Here is a 14962-nt window from a genome sequence, read left to right as displayed (position 1 = left end):
GAATGCAGTACAGCTGCAATTGCTTCTCGATACCTGCGGCAGAATGCTTGTTTCGAAATACTGCCACCAGGGAGCAGTCGTGGAAGTAAAGTGGGGCAATAATTTAAAATAAAGTTCAATGTTTTGTTGCTTGACGAAAGTTCCGTCTCTTACGTTGTGCTACTAAGAACTAAAGCCCGGTCCACACGCAACGATCTGTTTGCGCAGACATCGGCGCAAATGTCTGTACATGCAAAAGATCGCTGCAAATGTGGTGTGTGCACACGACACAATCTACTACTCGCCCGCCATCTGTCGGTATAGAAAAGAAATATCAGTGGCAAGCGACTACGCTCCCCGTAAACGTCAGAAATTTAATTCAGTTATTTTGAAATATAGGAATGGGAGAAGTTCTGTTGTGGTTTGTGTTCGCAACTTGTGCTGCAAAAAACATCCAGACCAACAGCAGGAAACAGAGAAAGCGGTCAAAATGGTGTAGACAGTGGCTGCTAAAGCGAAAGCTGTTTTCTCACGTAAATTTACTGCGAGAGTTGCAGGGCGAAGCTAACGGCTGGTGAAATTATTTGCGGATGGATGTCGAAACTTCTAATTATCTCTTAAAGTTTGTAACCCCTCATATTATGAGACAAAATACTTGTATAGAGAAGGGCAATTTCTCCTTATGAACGGCTGGCGGTAACATTAAGATTCCTAGCAACAGGAAGGAGCTACAAGGATTTGGAATTTTCAACTGCAATATCGGAACAAGAGTTGAGTGAAATAATACCCGCAAATTTTCAATTAGAGCATTGTATGCTGCTGTCTTTTTGTCTGTCCCTATATTCTTTACTTTAATCTTCCACCAACATGGGTGGTTTCTATATATTTCAATGAACTCACAAACTCTCGAGAACACTGACGAGTATCAGCCATTTTAATGCCCTGTGCGCACAAATACAAACACTAGACTGAGCAAACTGCTGTTTCGCGCCAGATTTGCGGTGATCTCCTGTCCACACGTTCCAACTTGTCTGTGCAGATGTGGTTTGAACGCACAGATTTTTTATTGGTTTCGCTCAAACCTCCAACTCAAGGTTTGCACACACCTCAGGTTGGTGCAAATCTGTCCACACGCAACGATCTGTCTGCTCAGATGTGATGTGCGCAAACATTTGCGCAGAGAGATCGTTGCGTGTGGACGGGCCTTAAGCGTTCACACATGCTACTGCAGGATACCACTAGACGTTGCGACATAATTGGTGCGTATGTGAAATCAACTGTTCACATAGAGCTACCAAAACCAGATTTCGTAAACATATTTCACAGTAGTCAGTACCGTTTCTGGTTGGTCCAAAATCGATTCTGAAAATTCATTTCTAGCTGCCAGTTTTCCACTTCCACACTCGATTTTCGCTCCCAGGTATAAACGTACTTGGATTTGGTGGGTTACGTCTTGTTGCTAAAATATTTGACTAATACGGGCGGGGCGAAGGAGAACCTGAAATATTGGACTGAGCGTGAAACGGTATATCTCTAATACTGAAATGAAGAGAAATTGCGATTGCGCTGACTAAATCGGAATCTGGAACAGCTATTTTCCAGACGTCATATTTAACTGAGCTAGCAAATTCACTTCAGACCTTAACATGTGAACACGACAGCGAAAAACGGTTTCCGAAATTTGGTTTTCGTCTTTCAGATGATGTGTCGCATGTGATTCTGTGATTCATGTCCATGGAAACCTGACTGAACCTCTTTGGGTTTACCAATGTATTTCATCTTACGCAGTTTGTATTGTGATCACTGATCTGCATCGCGGGAATCATGAAGAGAGCGCAGATCAGGGGGCTGGAAAGTGAAGTGTTAGATTGCAACGGTGATGCTAGAGAGAAAGCTGATGTATTAACAGGACCTTGTTTTGAACCTAGCGTTTTCTTTAGGTGCCATTCTTGGAGAAAAGCTGGTTTGGCAGATGTACGGACACAGGTTAGTGAAAAAGTAACGTTATAAGGTAAGAAATTTAATGATCACAATTTTTGGAGAAAAGCTGTTTTGGCCGATTTACGGACACGGGTCGGGTAAATGAAAATGTAACGTGTTAAGGTAAGAAATTGAGTGATCACTATTGTGGAGCACAATAGCAACGGGCACAAAGAACTCCATGTCATTATTGTCTTCGGAGAGAAAGAGTGCAGACTGCAACAAATGTTACTGACATAATTTTCAAGCTGCTCTAAAAATCTCATAGATGGAACTAATTTCTCAGTCCACTGATGCCAGGAGGCTTTGTGTTATTTCATGTTGAACAGTCGCGAACTTTACTTTCTTCCCTTTCATGTAACGTCATCCGTGCAATCGCGTATTAAAACGAAGTAACGGCAATCATAATTTTTCTTGTGCAATAATCCGCCATATCGTCGATATTGTAAGTTATTTCTGCTCCAATAATACGGTGAAAGGTTTGTCTATTCTCTTCCCTCCTCCAGCAGCCCAGGCAACGGCTGTCAATAACAGATAAACAATAACTAGTCTCTTAGCAGTAATGGAGGTGTGCAGTCCGGTGTCTGTGGTTTTTGTATGCCAATGTGCGTACTTTTTAGTAGAAAAAGTGCAAGTGCTCGAAAGCTAGTGTGACAACTCATTTCTGTTAGGTATTTCTATGGTTCACGCATCAGTCTGCTATAGACGAGTGTTGCCTCCGTAATTTTACATAATAAACCTTTGTTTATAGCATTTGTGGAGCTAGAGAAAGATAGTGTTAATTTTCACCAGACTACAGCCTTTGAAATTCTGAATGCAGCAGGCGTAAAATGCAGGGAGCAAAAGGATACATACATTTTGTATTGTAACCACATGACAGTTAAGTTCACTGGTATGAAAGGGAAGCAGTGGTTGAAAAGGAAGTGAGAGAGGTTGTAGCCTATCCCCAACTTCATTCAGTCAGTACATGGAGAAAGCAGTAAAGGAAATCAAAGAAAAATTGGAGAAGAAATAAAAACTTTGATGTTTGCCAGTGACCTTGCAATACTGTCAGACAGAAAAGGACATTGAAGAACAATTGAATGGAATGGGCAGTGTTTTCACAGGAGGATACAAGCCGAATATCAGCAAAAGCAAAATAGTGATCATGGAATGTACAGTGGTCGAACTAAATCAGATGCGAGTTGAGGGAATTAGAACACTTAAAGTAATAGACGAGTTTTGCTATACTGGCAGTAAAATAATTCATGATGCCAGGAGTAGAGAGAAATAAAATGTATACTGGCAGTGGCAGGATAAGTATTGTCATTGAAGTTTCTTTTTTTAGTCCAGAGACTGGTTTGATGTAGCTCTCCCTGCTACTCTGTTCTGCAAGCCTCTTATATCCAAATAATCGCAGCAACTTAGATCCTTCAGAATCTGCCTAGTTTATTCCTCTCATCTCACACTCTGATTTTTAACCCCACACTTCCCTCTATTACTCTGAATTGATCTCAACTTCTAGTCAGGTTGTGCCACAAATTTTTCTTTCCACTTCACTCCATACCTCCTGATTAGTTGCAAGATATGCCAATGTAATCTTCAGCATTCTTCTATAGCACCACATTTCAGAAGCTTCTGTTCTCATGTCTAAACTGTTTACATTCATGTTTTACTACCATACTGGGAAAACTGTCGGGGCTAATAGTAAATAACTAAAGGGGGGGGGGGCGGCGGCACTGCCACAAGTGGTAAAGTACCAGTGGTTACAAGTGACAGATTAGGGTTGCCAGAAACAAAAGATAATCAGAGACTGGCTGAAAATGACATTCATATTGATAACAGTCAGCCAGAAAGCAAATTTTAATGTAAACAATTCATGCAGACAGCCTCTGATTCAAACTAGATATACTCAACAGTTGACAGAAAAATTAAGTTCATCCAGTTGTAATTCAGCCAGTGCGCAAAATCAGTTGTCCTTATTGCATCAGAACATCTGACGACTAAGGGGTAAGTTAAATGAGTTGCTTATTTGTGTTGAAGAATTAGAGTTGAGCAAACCAGTTGATATAGGCCTAATCTACCTCTCTGATCATCATATGACCACTGGAATAGATGATGCTAAATGTTACAGGATTCAGGTTAGCTGTTCTAGGCACTTCAGTCCGGAAGCGCGCTGCTGCTACGGTCACAGGTTTGAATCCTGCCTCGGGCATGGATGTGTGTGATGTCCTTAGGTTAGTTAAGGTTAAGTAGCTTCTAAATCTAGGGGACTGATGACCTCAGATGTTAAGTCCCATAGTGCTTAGAGCCATTTTTTATTCAGGTTAGCTTCTTTCCGCTATAGAAAAAAAATTGGAGAAAGGGGATTCATTCCATGTCAAATCAACACAATTAAAATAAAAATTTTACCTCACCCAGTTAGATTTTGCTGGAAGTTGGTATACTTATAGTGGGAGCTGAAACTAAGAAAAATACCAAATTTCAATTTTTTACTTCAAACCATTCCTGAACTATGATCATGTCAACTTTTCAAAAATTGGCCAAAAATGTGTGAACATACTTTTTTTAAATTGCCCTAGGAGCTGCCCTAATTGAGCTAGAGAACTGGGAAAGGTGTCATTTTGCTGCATTTTTCATGCTCTTTCCAGTGATTAGCTTCTAATTAATAATAACCTTTTTCAAAATGGTAATTAATATTTTGATTTAATTTTTTTACTAAAAGTACATAATTGAAAACATTTCCTTAACTATTTCATACTGTTGTAAATCACATGGAAAAATATAAATGTGGGATGATGATGGGTTCATTGTTAAAAAAAATTATTCTGGTCTCTTGTTTTTCACTAACGGCCCTAGTTTGACCAAATTTACCCTTAAGGTAGTACGTCAGTAGAGGACTGTATACATAGGGCTTGATGTCTGTACAATAATTCAGAGACTGGAGCCATTGTTGAGATGATGTAGTCTGCATTGTTACCTTCTAAGGCTTTGTGTGCCTACAGCATTATTGTGCACTGTGGTTTTAGTGCAAATCAATTGTTACCTCTGTGTTGACCAGTCTGTATGTATTATATTTAATAGTTCATTTTCAAGTAAATCTATACATTGAAGGACAGTTTATAAGTGGTTTTTGTATAAATATGGAACCAAGTAAAAAGTGCAGTGCTGTAAGAGTGCAGTGTTGTAATCCATTGAAGAAGTCAAATCATTTTATTAGAGACAGAAAAAAACTGAGAAATGTTACAACATGGATTTCCTCAAATACGAAGTGGTGCCAAGATTTGTGATAAATGTAGGAAAGATGTAACCAAATTGAAAAATACATCAGAGTCCATCAGTGATGAAAGTGGTGAAGAATCTTCTGGATCAGAGATAATCATCCGAGACCAAGACCCTGACTTCACTCCAACTTCACTAGCTGTTAAAACATTTAACACAACACTTCAAGAACTAGGTGAGTCCTCAATTGACAAGAGAAAACTAACATCTAGGCATTACGCCAAATCAAAAGTGAAGAAAATCTCATCAATGACATGTAAACTTTTTGTTACTCCTGAAACTTCGTCAGATACTGATACTGATGAATCCGTTCTTGAAAACCTTAAAAAAAACTTTAAAAATTCTATAAGTAGAGCAAAAAACTAATGATTCTTACAAGTTTACTTGAAAATAATGAGGGAATTTAATGCTCCTAATTACATTGTTCGGCAGTCCAAAAAAATTTTGAAAAAGAAAGGATTCATGGAAGGTCCAAACCTAAAACCAAGGAAGTGTTTACCAACAGAAACTGTCAAGACTGTACATTCATTTTATGAAAATGATGAAGTTAGCAGGGCAATGCCAGGTATTAAAGATTGTGTGACAATTACAGAAACAAGTGGAAATAAAACAAAAATATCGAAAAGACTTATTTTGTGTAACCTTAAAGAAGCTTACAAGCATTTTAAAGACAAGTTTCGTAATATAAAAATAGGTTTCTCTAAATTTGCTGAGTTGAGACCAAAACATTGTGTATTAGCTGGACGGAATGGCGCACACACACTGTCTGTGTGTGCACAACTCACCGAAACATAAAATTAATGACAGAAAATGCCAAACTAAATACAGTAACAAACAGCAGCTTAAACAATTATAAGCAGTACATTGCAAAAATGCTTTGCAACCCATCATCAGTTGATTGCAACATGGCAAACTGTGAATACTGCCCAGGAGAAACTGTCATATGTAAAATTTTAAAAGACTCTTTTCATGAAAACTTAATTGAATAAGTTCAGTTCCGACAGTGGATGTCAGTTGACTGATGTAAATTGTTCAGAAAACTTCTGAAGAATTCATAGATGTATTTTGTAGTAAGATGTCGACTTTGATTCGGCATGACTTCATTGCCAAGCAACAACGAACATTCCTTAACTCCACAAGAGAAAACCTTATGGAATCTGAATTTGTTGTCGTGTGTGATTTTTCAGAAAATTATAGTATAGTTCTACAGGATGAAGTTCAGAGTTTCCACTGGACAAGACAACAGATTACTATTCATCCTTTTGTTATATATTACAAACAGGAAGACAAAATTGAGCATATGAGCTTTATCATTGTTTCTGATTGCCTGGAGCACAATACAACTGTGGTTTACACATTTCAAAAGAAGCTAATTTCATATCTAACAAATAAATTTCAAAAGATTCCAAAAAAGATATATTATTCTAATGGTTCTGCTGCTTAGTATAAAAATAAGAAAAAGTTCCTGAACCTTTGCCTTCATGAGGAAGACTTCAACATAAAAGCTGAGTGGCACTTTTCAGCCACAGTACATGGGAAAGGGCCTTGTGATGGAGTAGGGGGTTCAGTAAAGACTGGCAGCTCGTGCAAGTTTGCAAAGGCCATACCAAAATAAGATCCAAACCGCACGAGATCTATTTGAGTAGGCAGTAGATAATATCACAAATGTTGATTTTGCATATTCCACTCAAGACGACTGAAGAAGACTATGCTGCTTCAGAAATATTCTTAAAAAGCCGACTTGAAGAGGCATTGACAATCAGGGTACATTTTAGAAAAAAAACGAAGAACCTGATGAAGTGAAAATAACTTTTCTTCATCCATGTGGACCAACTAAGTCACTCTCTTATCCTGCACATGCAGATGTCCTGTGGGTGTCAGTTGTGGATGTTCTCACAAAAGTGAATCCATTTACTCTGGCAGGGAGAACATACATTCTTAATGAAAGTGATGTAAACCAAACCCAGTCAGCTTTATTAAAATGAAATATGTGAAGTTCCAAGACAATTTATTGGGAAACTGCTTTCAACTCAAAACTTAATTTTTGTCTCAGGTTAGTGTTAATGTATATTTTATAGAAAGTTGTTTCAAAATTGTTGTTAGTACTTACTGTGTTAAATTTAGCTATGTACAGATACCTGTTACTCAAAAACAAGCATTACGTATTTAATTTGTTTAGTAGTTCCATTTCAAACCTCATGGACCAGAACTATTATGTAAATACTTGTACTTATTCATACTTTATTTCAGTTTGTAGAATGTTCAATTTCTTGTTTTTGTTATATCAGTTAATATACTGTTATAAAATATGCTGATTAGTTTTGGTTTAATAAGGTGATGTTTTGATATTTCTAATACTTTTTTTTTAGTTACCTTTCAGTATATTTTGAAGAAATTCCTGTTCGTTAAAGGTCAATTTGGTCAAACTAGGGCCGTTAGTGAAAAACAGAGTCCGGAATAATTTTTTTTAACAATGAACCCATCATCATCCCAGATTTATATTTTGCCATGTGATTTACAATAGTATGAAGTAGTTATAGAAATATTTTGAAAATTTTAAATTATGTACTTTTTGTAAAAAAATTAAAATTAAATAAAAATATTAATTAGTATTTTGAAAAAGGTTATTAATTAGAAGCTATGTTTTGTTGTATATCCCTGGAAAGAGCATGCAAAATGCTGCAAAATGACACCTTTCCCAGTTCTCTAGCTCAATTAGGGCACCTCCTAGGACAATTTAAAAAAAGTCCGTTCACCCATTTTTGGCTGGTTTTTGAAAGTTTAGACAGCCATATTTCAGGAATAGTTTGAGATAAAAAATTGAAATTTGGTATTTTTCTTAGTCTCAGTGCCCACTATAAGTATACCAACTTTCAGCAAAATCTAAGAGGGTGAGGTAAAATAGGTGTGTTGATTTGACATGGAATGACTAAAGGGGAGTTGCTACATTTGTCAGAAACTGTTTTGATTTGAAGAATACTGATATTAATAAATTTTGCTCAGAGCAGCATTTAGAAGCTTGTGCAACAGTGGTAGTATTTCATAATAAGTCCTTTATAATAGTAGGTATATTCAGATCACCTTCAGAACATTTTAACCTCTTCATAAAAAATATGGAAGCTCTGTTGTCCCATCCCATGGTTAAAAAAAATTAAAAAAAGGAAATAGTGGTTGCTGGTGATTTTAATGTGGATTTATTGAAAAGCTCTGTCAGTGAACAATTATTACAGTCAGTAACACTATCATTCAATTTAGTTCCTATTGTGAACTTTGCAACTAGAATGTGTAAATGCTCCGAGACTGCTATTGATAATATCTTTGTAGACAAATCTAGGGAAAAAGTTATATCACAAAACCAATAGTAAATGGGCTATCTGATCATGACATGTAACATCTTGTGTTAAATGTTAAACTTGTCAGGATGAAAATGTATTAAATCTTAGTACAGGAAGATAATACATAAGACAAAAATTGAGAAATTCAGGAAATTGCTCAGAGACATGATCTGGATAGATGTTTACAATACTTCTGACCCAAATGGAAAATACAAAACATTCATTAATGAATTTCTTTTGAAAATTGATTTCCCCTAAAGATAACTCAAATCACACAGTGGTCAAAAAGCAATACAGTCAAAAAGTAATACAGTCTCCTTTAGTCACACATGATATCTTAATTCCTTGAGTAAACCATGGATTACACAGGGAATAAAGATATCATGTGGGACAAAAAGGAGACTGTATCTACTACCTAGGAACAGCTCTGATGTTAGAATTGTAATGCATTACAAAGAAACTGCAAAATATTGAAGCAAGTAATCCAGAGATTGAAGCGGCTTTCTTATGAGAAAAGAATAATTGCATTGGGCAACAAAATAAAAACTGATGGGATATAGTGAAGACAGAGACATGTGGGGCCAAAAAGGAAGAGGAACAGATAGCTCTAAAAATAAATGAGACTTTGGTAACAAATGCATGTAGTGTTGCAAACCTCTTAAACAAGTTCATTTCTGTTACTGAAAGCCTGGGGTTATCGGGTTCCATGAACAGTGCAATGGAATATCGGAGACCAGTCTTTAAAAATGTCAGTAAAATGGAAATGACACTCATTTCTCCCAAAGAAGTAGCATCCATCATAAAATCCTTAAAATCTAACTATTCCAGTGGGTATGATAACATATCAATTGAGTTAATCAGAGTGCTCATGCGAGTTTAGTTCTATCTTAATTTATTTGTGTAATCAATCTCTTATCAGTGGAACATTTCCAGACTGGCTAAAATATGCTGAAGTCAAGTCTCTTTGCAAGAAGGGGGATAAAGAGGCACCATCAAACTATCGACCAATTTCATTTTTGCCGGTTTTCTCAAACGTATTTGAAAAGGTTGTGTTCAAGTGTCTCCTTAAGCATCTGACTGAAAATAATATATTGTCCAAGTCACAGTTTGGATTTCTTAGGGGTTCTGATATAGAGAAAGCTATTTACACTTACAATGAGAATGTTCTTAATTCATTAGATAATAAACTAGAGGCTACTGGAATTTTCTGTGAGCTGTCAAAAGCCTTTGACTATGTGAACCACAGCATTCTCTTAAGTAAATTAGAATATTACGGTGTCATCGGCAGTGCTGCAGAATGGTTTGAGTCTTATCAATCTTACAGGAAACAAAGGGTGTTGCAGCATAATGGCTGTGCAGTAAGCAGTCAGTCTTCATCTGATTGGGAATTAATTACATGTGGTGTTCCTCACGGTTCCATCTTGGGTCTGCTGCTTTTTCTTAATTACATGAATGACCTCTCATCTGTCTGTACTCTCATGGTCTATTTGCTAGCATTGTTGCGTCTGGTTTATTTACATTAATGACCTCTCATCTGTCTGTACTCTCATGGTCTATTTGCTAGCATTGTTGCGTCTGGTTTCACGGGGTCCCGGGTTCGATTCCCGGATGGGTTGGAGATTTTCTCTGCCCGGGGACTGGGTGTTTGTGTTGTCCTCAGCATTTCATCATCATCATTATCATTCGTAACTGTATCTAGATTGGATTGTGTAAAAATTGCCCTGTGTCAAAATTGGGACTTTGTACAGGTGCTGAAGACCACGCAGTTGAGTGCCCCACAAACCAAACATCACCACCACCTCTCGTCTGTTACATTGCCAGATGCGAAGTTTGTTTTGTTTGCATATGATACAACAGTTGCAATAAGTAGCAAGTCAAGTAGAGATTTAGAAATAGCTGCTAATCAAACTTTCACTGACGTTAATAAATGGTTTAAAGCTAACTCGCTGTCATTAAACTTTGAGAAGACCCACTATATGCAGTTCAGAACCTGTAAGAGATTTCCTTCGAGCATGTGTATAACATATGAAGACAGGCAGATCCAAGAGGTTGACAGTGTTAAATTTCTGGGATTATGACTCGATAATAAATTCAGTTGGGCGGGGCAAACTACGGAATTGCTTAATCACATAAATAAGTCCGTATTTGCAGTGATGTCGGATGTCGGAGACATAAATGTAAAAAAACCCCGGGATACCTTGGTTACTTCCATTCTGTTGTCATATGGGATCATATTCTGGGGCAACTCGTCGAACAGAGCAAAAGTTTTTAGGGTGCAAAAGCATGTGATAAGAATCATTTGTGGTGTAAATTCAAGAACATCATGTAGAAACCTGTTCAAAGAACTTCGTATTCCAACCACTGCTTCTCAGTATATTTATTCCTTAATGAAATTTGTTGCAAGTAATATATCTCTATTTCCAACCAATAGTTCAATACATAGTATAAATACTAAAAATAAGAACAATTTACATGAAGACCAAAAATCACTTGCCTTGGTCCAGAAAGGCGTCCAATATTCAGTAAATTGGCAGCAACTATTAAAAACTTGGTTTCAGATAAAGCTCGATTTAAACAGTGTGTGAAATAGTTTTTGGTAGCCAATTTCTTCTGCTCTCAAGATCAGTATCTTGACAGAGACTGTTAAGCCAGCATAAGTAAAAATGCCTGTTATACTTAAGTTCTGACAGTACTTGGTCACACCAGTCAGGATTAGGTGTTTTGTTTATGATAAATTTATTAACAGTGCATAACAGTGTTTCATTTTGACAGCGTGTTAATTCTGCAGATATTAGCTGTTTTAGTTTATTGCATTGTAATCACCTATTTTGTCAATCTTCTGACAAATTATCTGGTTAGTAAGTATTATATTCAAATGTTTTATGTATATTCTGACGTGTTCCACAACCAAGAGAATCATCTCACTTTTTTGGGTCTACGGAACGAAAACTGAATCTAATCTAATCTAAACATATGTGGTTACGGAATGAGATTTTCACTCTGCAGCGGAGTGTGCGCTGATATGAAACTTCCTGGCAGATTAAAACTCTGTGCCAGACAGAGACACGAACTGGTTACCTCTGCCTTTCGCGGGCAAGTGCTCTGCTGCCAGAATTGAAGCTGTGGGTACAGGTCGTGAGTCCTCCTTGGGTAGCTCATTTTGTAGAGCACTTGCCCGCAAAAGGCAAAGGTCCCAAGTTCGAGTCTCAGTCCAGCACACAGTTTTAATCAGCCAGGAAGTTTCGTATGTGGTTACACTTCATACAAATACTTTCAGAAAAGACTTCCCAGCACTGAAACGTGTATTCGATGTTAACATGTTTCTCTTCTTCAGAAACGCTTTTCTTGCCATAACATGTGCTTTTGATATGCTCTACTTCACCTGCTGTCAGTTACTTTGCTACCCAAATATCAAAATTCATCTACTACTTTTAGTGTCTTGTTTCCTAATCTAATTCTCTCATCATGCCCTGATCTGGTGTGACTACATTCTATCATCCTTATTTTGCTTTTGTTGATCTTCATCTTGTATCCTCTTCTCAAGACACTGTCCATTCCATTCATCTGCTCCTTCAAGTCCTTTACTGTCTGTGACATAATTGCCATGTCATCAGCAAACCTCAGTTTTTATTTCTTTTCCCTGAACTTCAGTTCCTACTCCAAATTTTTCTTTAGTTTTCTTTACTGCTTGCTCAGTGTATAGACTGAACAACATCTGGGATAGGCTACAACCCTGTCTCACTCCCTTTCTAATCACTGCTTCCCTTTTTTCCCCAAACTCTGTCTGGTTTCTGTACATTTGCTTATAACCTTTTGCTCCCTGTATTTCATCGCTGCTACCTCCAGAATTTCAAAGAGTGTAGTCCAGTTGCCATTGTCAAAAGCTTTCTCCAAATCTACTAAAGCTATAAAAGTAGGCATGTCTTTTATTAATCTATCTTCTAAGATAAGTCATAGGGTCAGTATTGCCTCGCATGTTCCAACATTTCGCCAGAATCCAAAGTGATGTTCCATAATGTAAGTTTTTACCAGTTTTTCTGTTCTTTTGTAAAAAAATTTAGTATTTTGCAACCATGACTTACTACACTGGTAGTTGGTAGTTGTCACACATGTCAGCACCTGTTCTCTGTGGAATTTTGTGAAGAAGAGAAGTTTGTTGACTCTGAATATGGATTTAAGTCTTAGGAAGTCTTTTATGAATGTATTTGTATGGGGTGTAGCCATCTGTGTCTGGAACTGAAACATGGATGACAAACATTTCAGACAAGAGAATAGAGGCTTTTGAAATGTGATGCTACAGATTACTGCCAAAGATTAGATGAGTAGATCACACAGCTAGTGGATTATGGGAGAAAATAAATTGGTGGCATAACTTGACTGAAACAAAGGATCAGAATCATCATTGTGGTAATGAAATAAAGTTTGTATTTTGGGGTAGAGAAGCATGGGGGGGGGGGGGGGGGGTTAAAATTGTAAAAGGGAGACCAAGAGATGAATATAGTAAACAAGTTCAGGTGTAGGTAGTTAGCATTAGTTATTCAGAGATGAAGAGTTTTGTGCAGGACAGAGTTGCATGGAAAGTTGGATCAAACCAGTCTTCAGATCGAAGACCGCAGTAACAACCTACAACCCGAGATGTCTTCACACGCCACCAGGATTATGGGGTACCCTCTGGGGGTGTCAGTACACCAGTATATATCCACATTAGTTCACCCAATGAAAGTCCTGTAGGTTAGTTTCATTCAGAAGAATGAATCGACAGCTCAGTTATCTGAAACTCAGGAGAGTGGTTTCAGCCGAAAAAAAGAGTATGTGGTTTAACCAACATGAAAACTGCAGAATTTTTCGATGTAAAAAGAGAGAATGAATAATTCAGCCAATGTACAAAACTATAGATAGTTTTTATTCATTTGTTTCCACACACTGGTTTTAATAAAGAGAATGAATAAATAAACCAACCAGTATGTAAAACTACAACCAAATAGGTTGATTGTTAGTCAGCAACCAACTAAATGGATTGTTTTCATTTGGTTATTTCCATCGCTATCCTTGTTCTAGCCCATTCTGTTGGAATACTTCACTGAGGTATTAAACTTCTTTACTCTTCCAATCTTCTCATGGGCAGTTATTGTCCGTCACTGATGTTCATGTTGTCTTCACAGGCACTGACTCCATGCGGCATGAGGGGGCTCGAGCCCCTTCAGAAATTCATTTGTGTGTGTGTGGGGGGGGGGGGGGGAAGACCACCCCCCTATAATTTAAGCAAATTATTAGTTATATTATGCTTCGTAAAATCGCCAAATTATGTTGGAATTTCTTATTTTCCTTATTTGACGATAGTTACCTTTCAGAATACATCTAGTAATGAGTTAAAACAAATAATTATTATGGTAGTAAGCAGGTTAACCGAAAAAGAGTCGTGTGAATCATGATAGTGTTACGGTGCTGTGGGCACACTTAGAATTTGTCCTGTTGCGTGAATCTTCAGGTAAAGTCTGGCGCTGGCGGGCCAGCGCTGTGGCTACAGCAACATCAAAATGACTGGAGCAGAAGTGCATGGAACCCTCCGCCTTGCGTCACCTTGACGCTTCGAGACATTACAATGTCGCGGCTATATAAAGCCACCCTGCTGTTTCAGTCACTGAGTGTGGACAGTTTTGTTCAGTGCTTGCTGCAGACATGTTTAGTGTTTTGACTTCAGTGTCTAGTGGACACTTTTATATGACTATATTTTATTTGTTTACTTTAGTCTCTTAGTGTATTACGAATTAAGTTTGCAATGGATAAATTTGTTACCAAAAAGGCGTGTTTTGAAGTTGATGATACTGCAAGTCGACCTCCAACAATTATTGTGTTGTCAATTGCTCCGTCGTCTTCAGGTGAGAACCGTTCAGTCGAAACCTGGACAATCTGGTAAGGAAGATCATTTCAGAGGTCTTAGTTGATCAAATATACATGGCTAGAATATGAAGCATCTACCAAAAAAGTTTTTTGCAAAATCTGTAAAGAGGCAGATGCTAAAAATTTATTACAATTTTCTTAAAAAAACGAAGATGCATTTATTTCCATAGGGTTTTCTAACTGGAAAAAGACTCTGGAAAAATTCCAATTTCATGAAAACACGTTTACGCATAAATAAAGTGTTCTGAAACTAAATTCTATCACTAACCGAAGTGTGGCCTCCCAATTGAATAAACAGTTAAACAGTGATATGAAGAAAGGCCGTTTAGCTCTTGAGACAATTATCTCTTCCGACAAGGACTAGCAAATGGAGGGAACGAAGATATAAACTCAAATTTTGTTGGAACTCTGAAAGAATGACATACCTGAGTTTAATGATTGGTTAGGTCGTTAGGAGTATAAATGGATGTCCCACGATATTCAAAACGAGATCATTTATCTACAAG

At 37.4% G+C, this 14962-nt stretch overlaps 1 protein-coding gene across 1 annotated transcript in view; it reads left to right on the top strand.

Annotated features, from left to right (window-relative positions):
- Window positions 1-934: 934 nt before the first annotated feature.
- The window catches only part of LOC126259992 (leucine-rich repeat and WD repeat-containing protein 1-like), a 137154-nt gene continuing 123126 nt past the window's right edge, over window positions 935-14962 (top strand). The window contains exon 1 of the mRNA XM_049957127.1: window positions 935-1965. Coding sequence (XP_049813084.1) covers window positions 1804-1965 — 162 coding nt within the window. The 5' untranslated portion in view covers window positions 935-1803. The remainder of the gene's footprint in view (window positions 1966-14962) is intronic.

This window comes from Schistocerca nitens, chromosome 5, assembly GCF_023898315.1.
Source record: "Schistocerca nitens isolate TAMUIC-IGC-003100 chromosome 5, iqSchNite1.1, whole genome shotgun sequence".
In the NCBI taxonomy this organism is placed as follows: domain Eukaryota; kingdom Metazoa; phylum Arthropoda; class Insecta; order Orthoptera; family Acrididae; genus Schistocerca; species Schistocerca nitens.
This window is presented reverse-complemented; position numbering and strand designations above follow the sequence as displayed.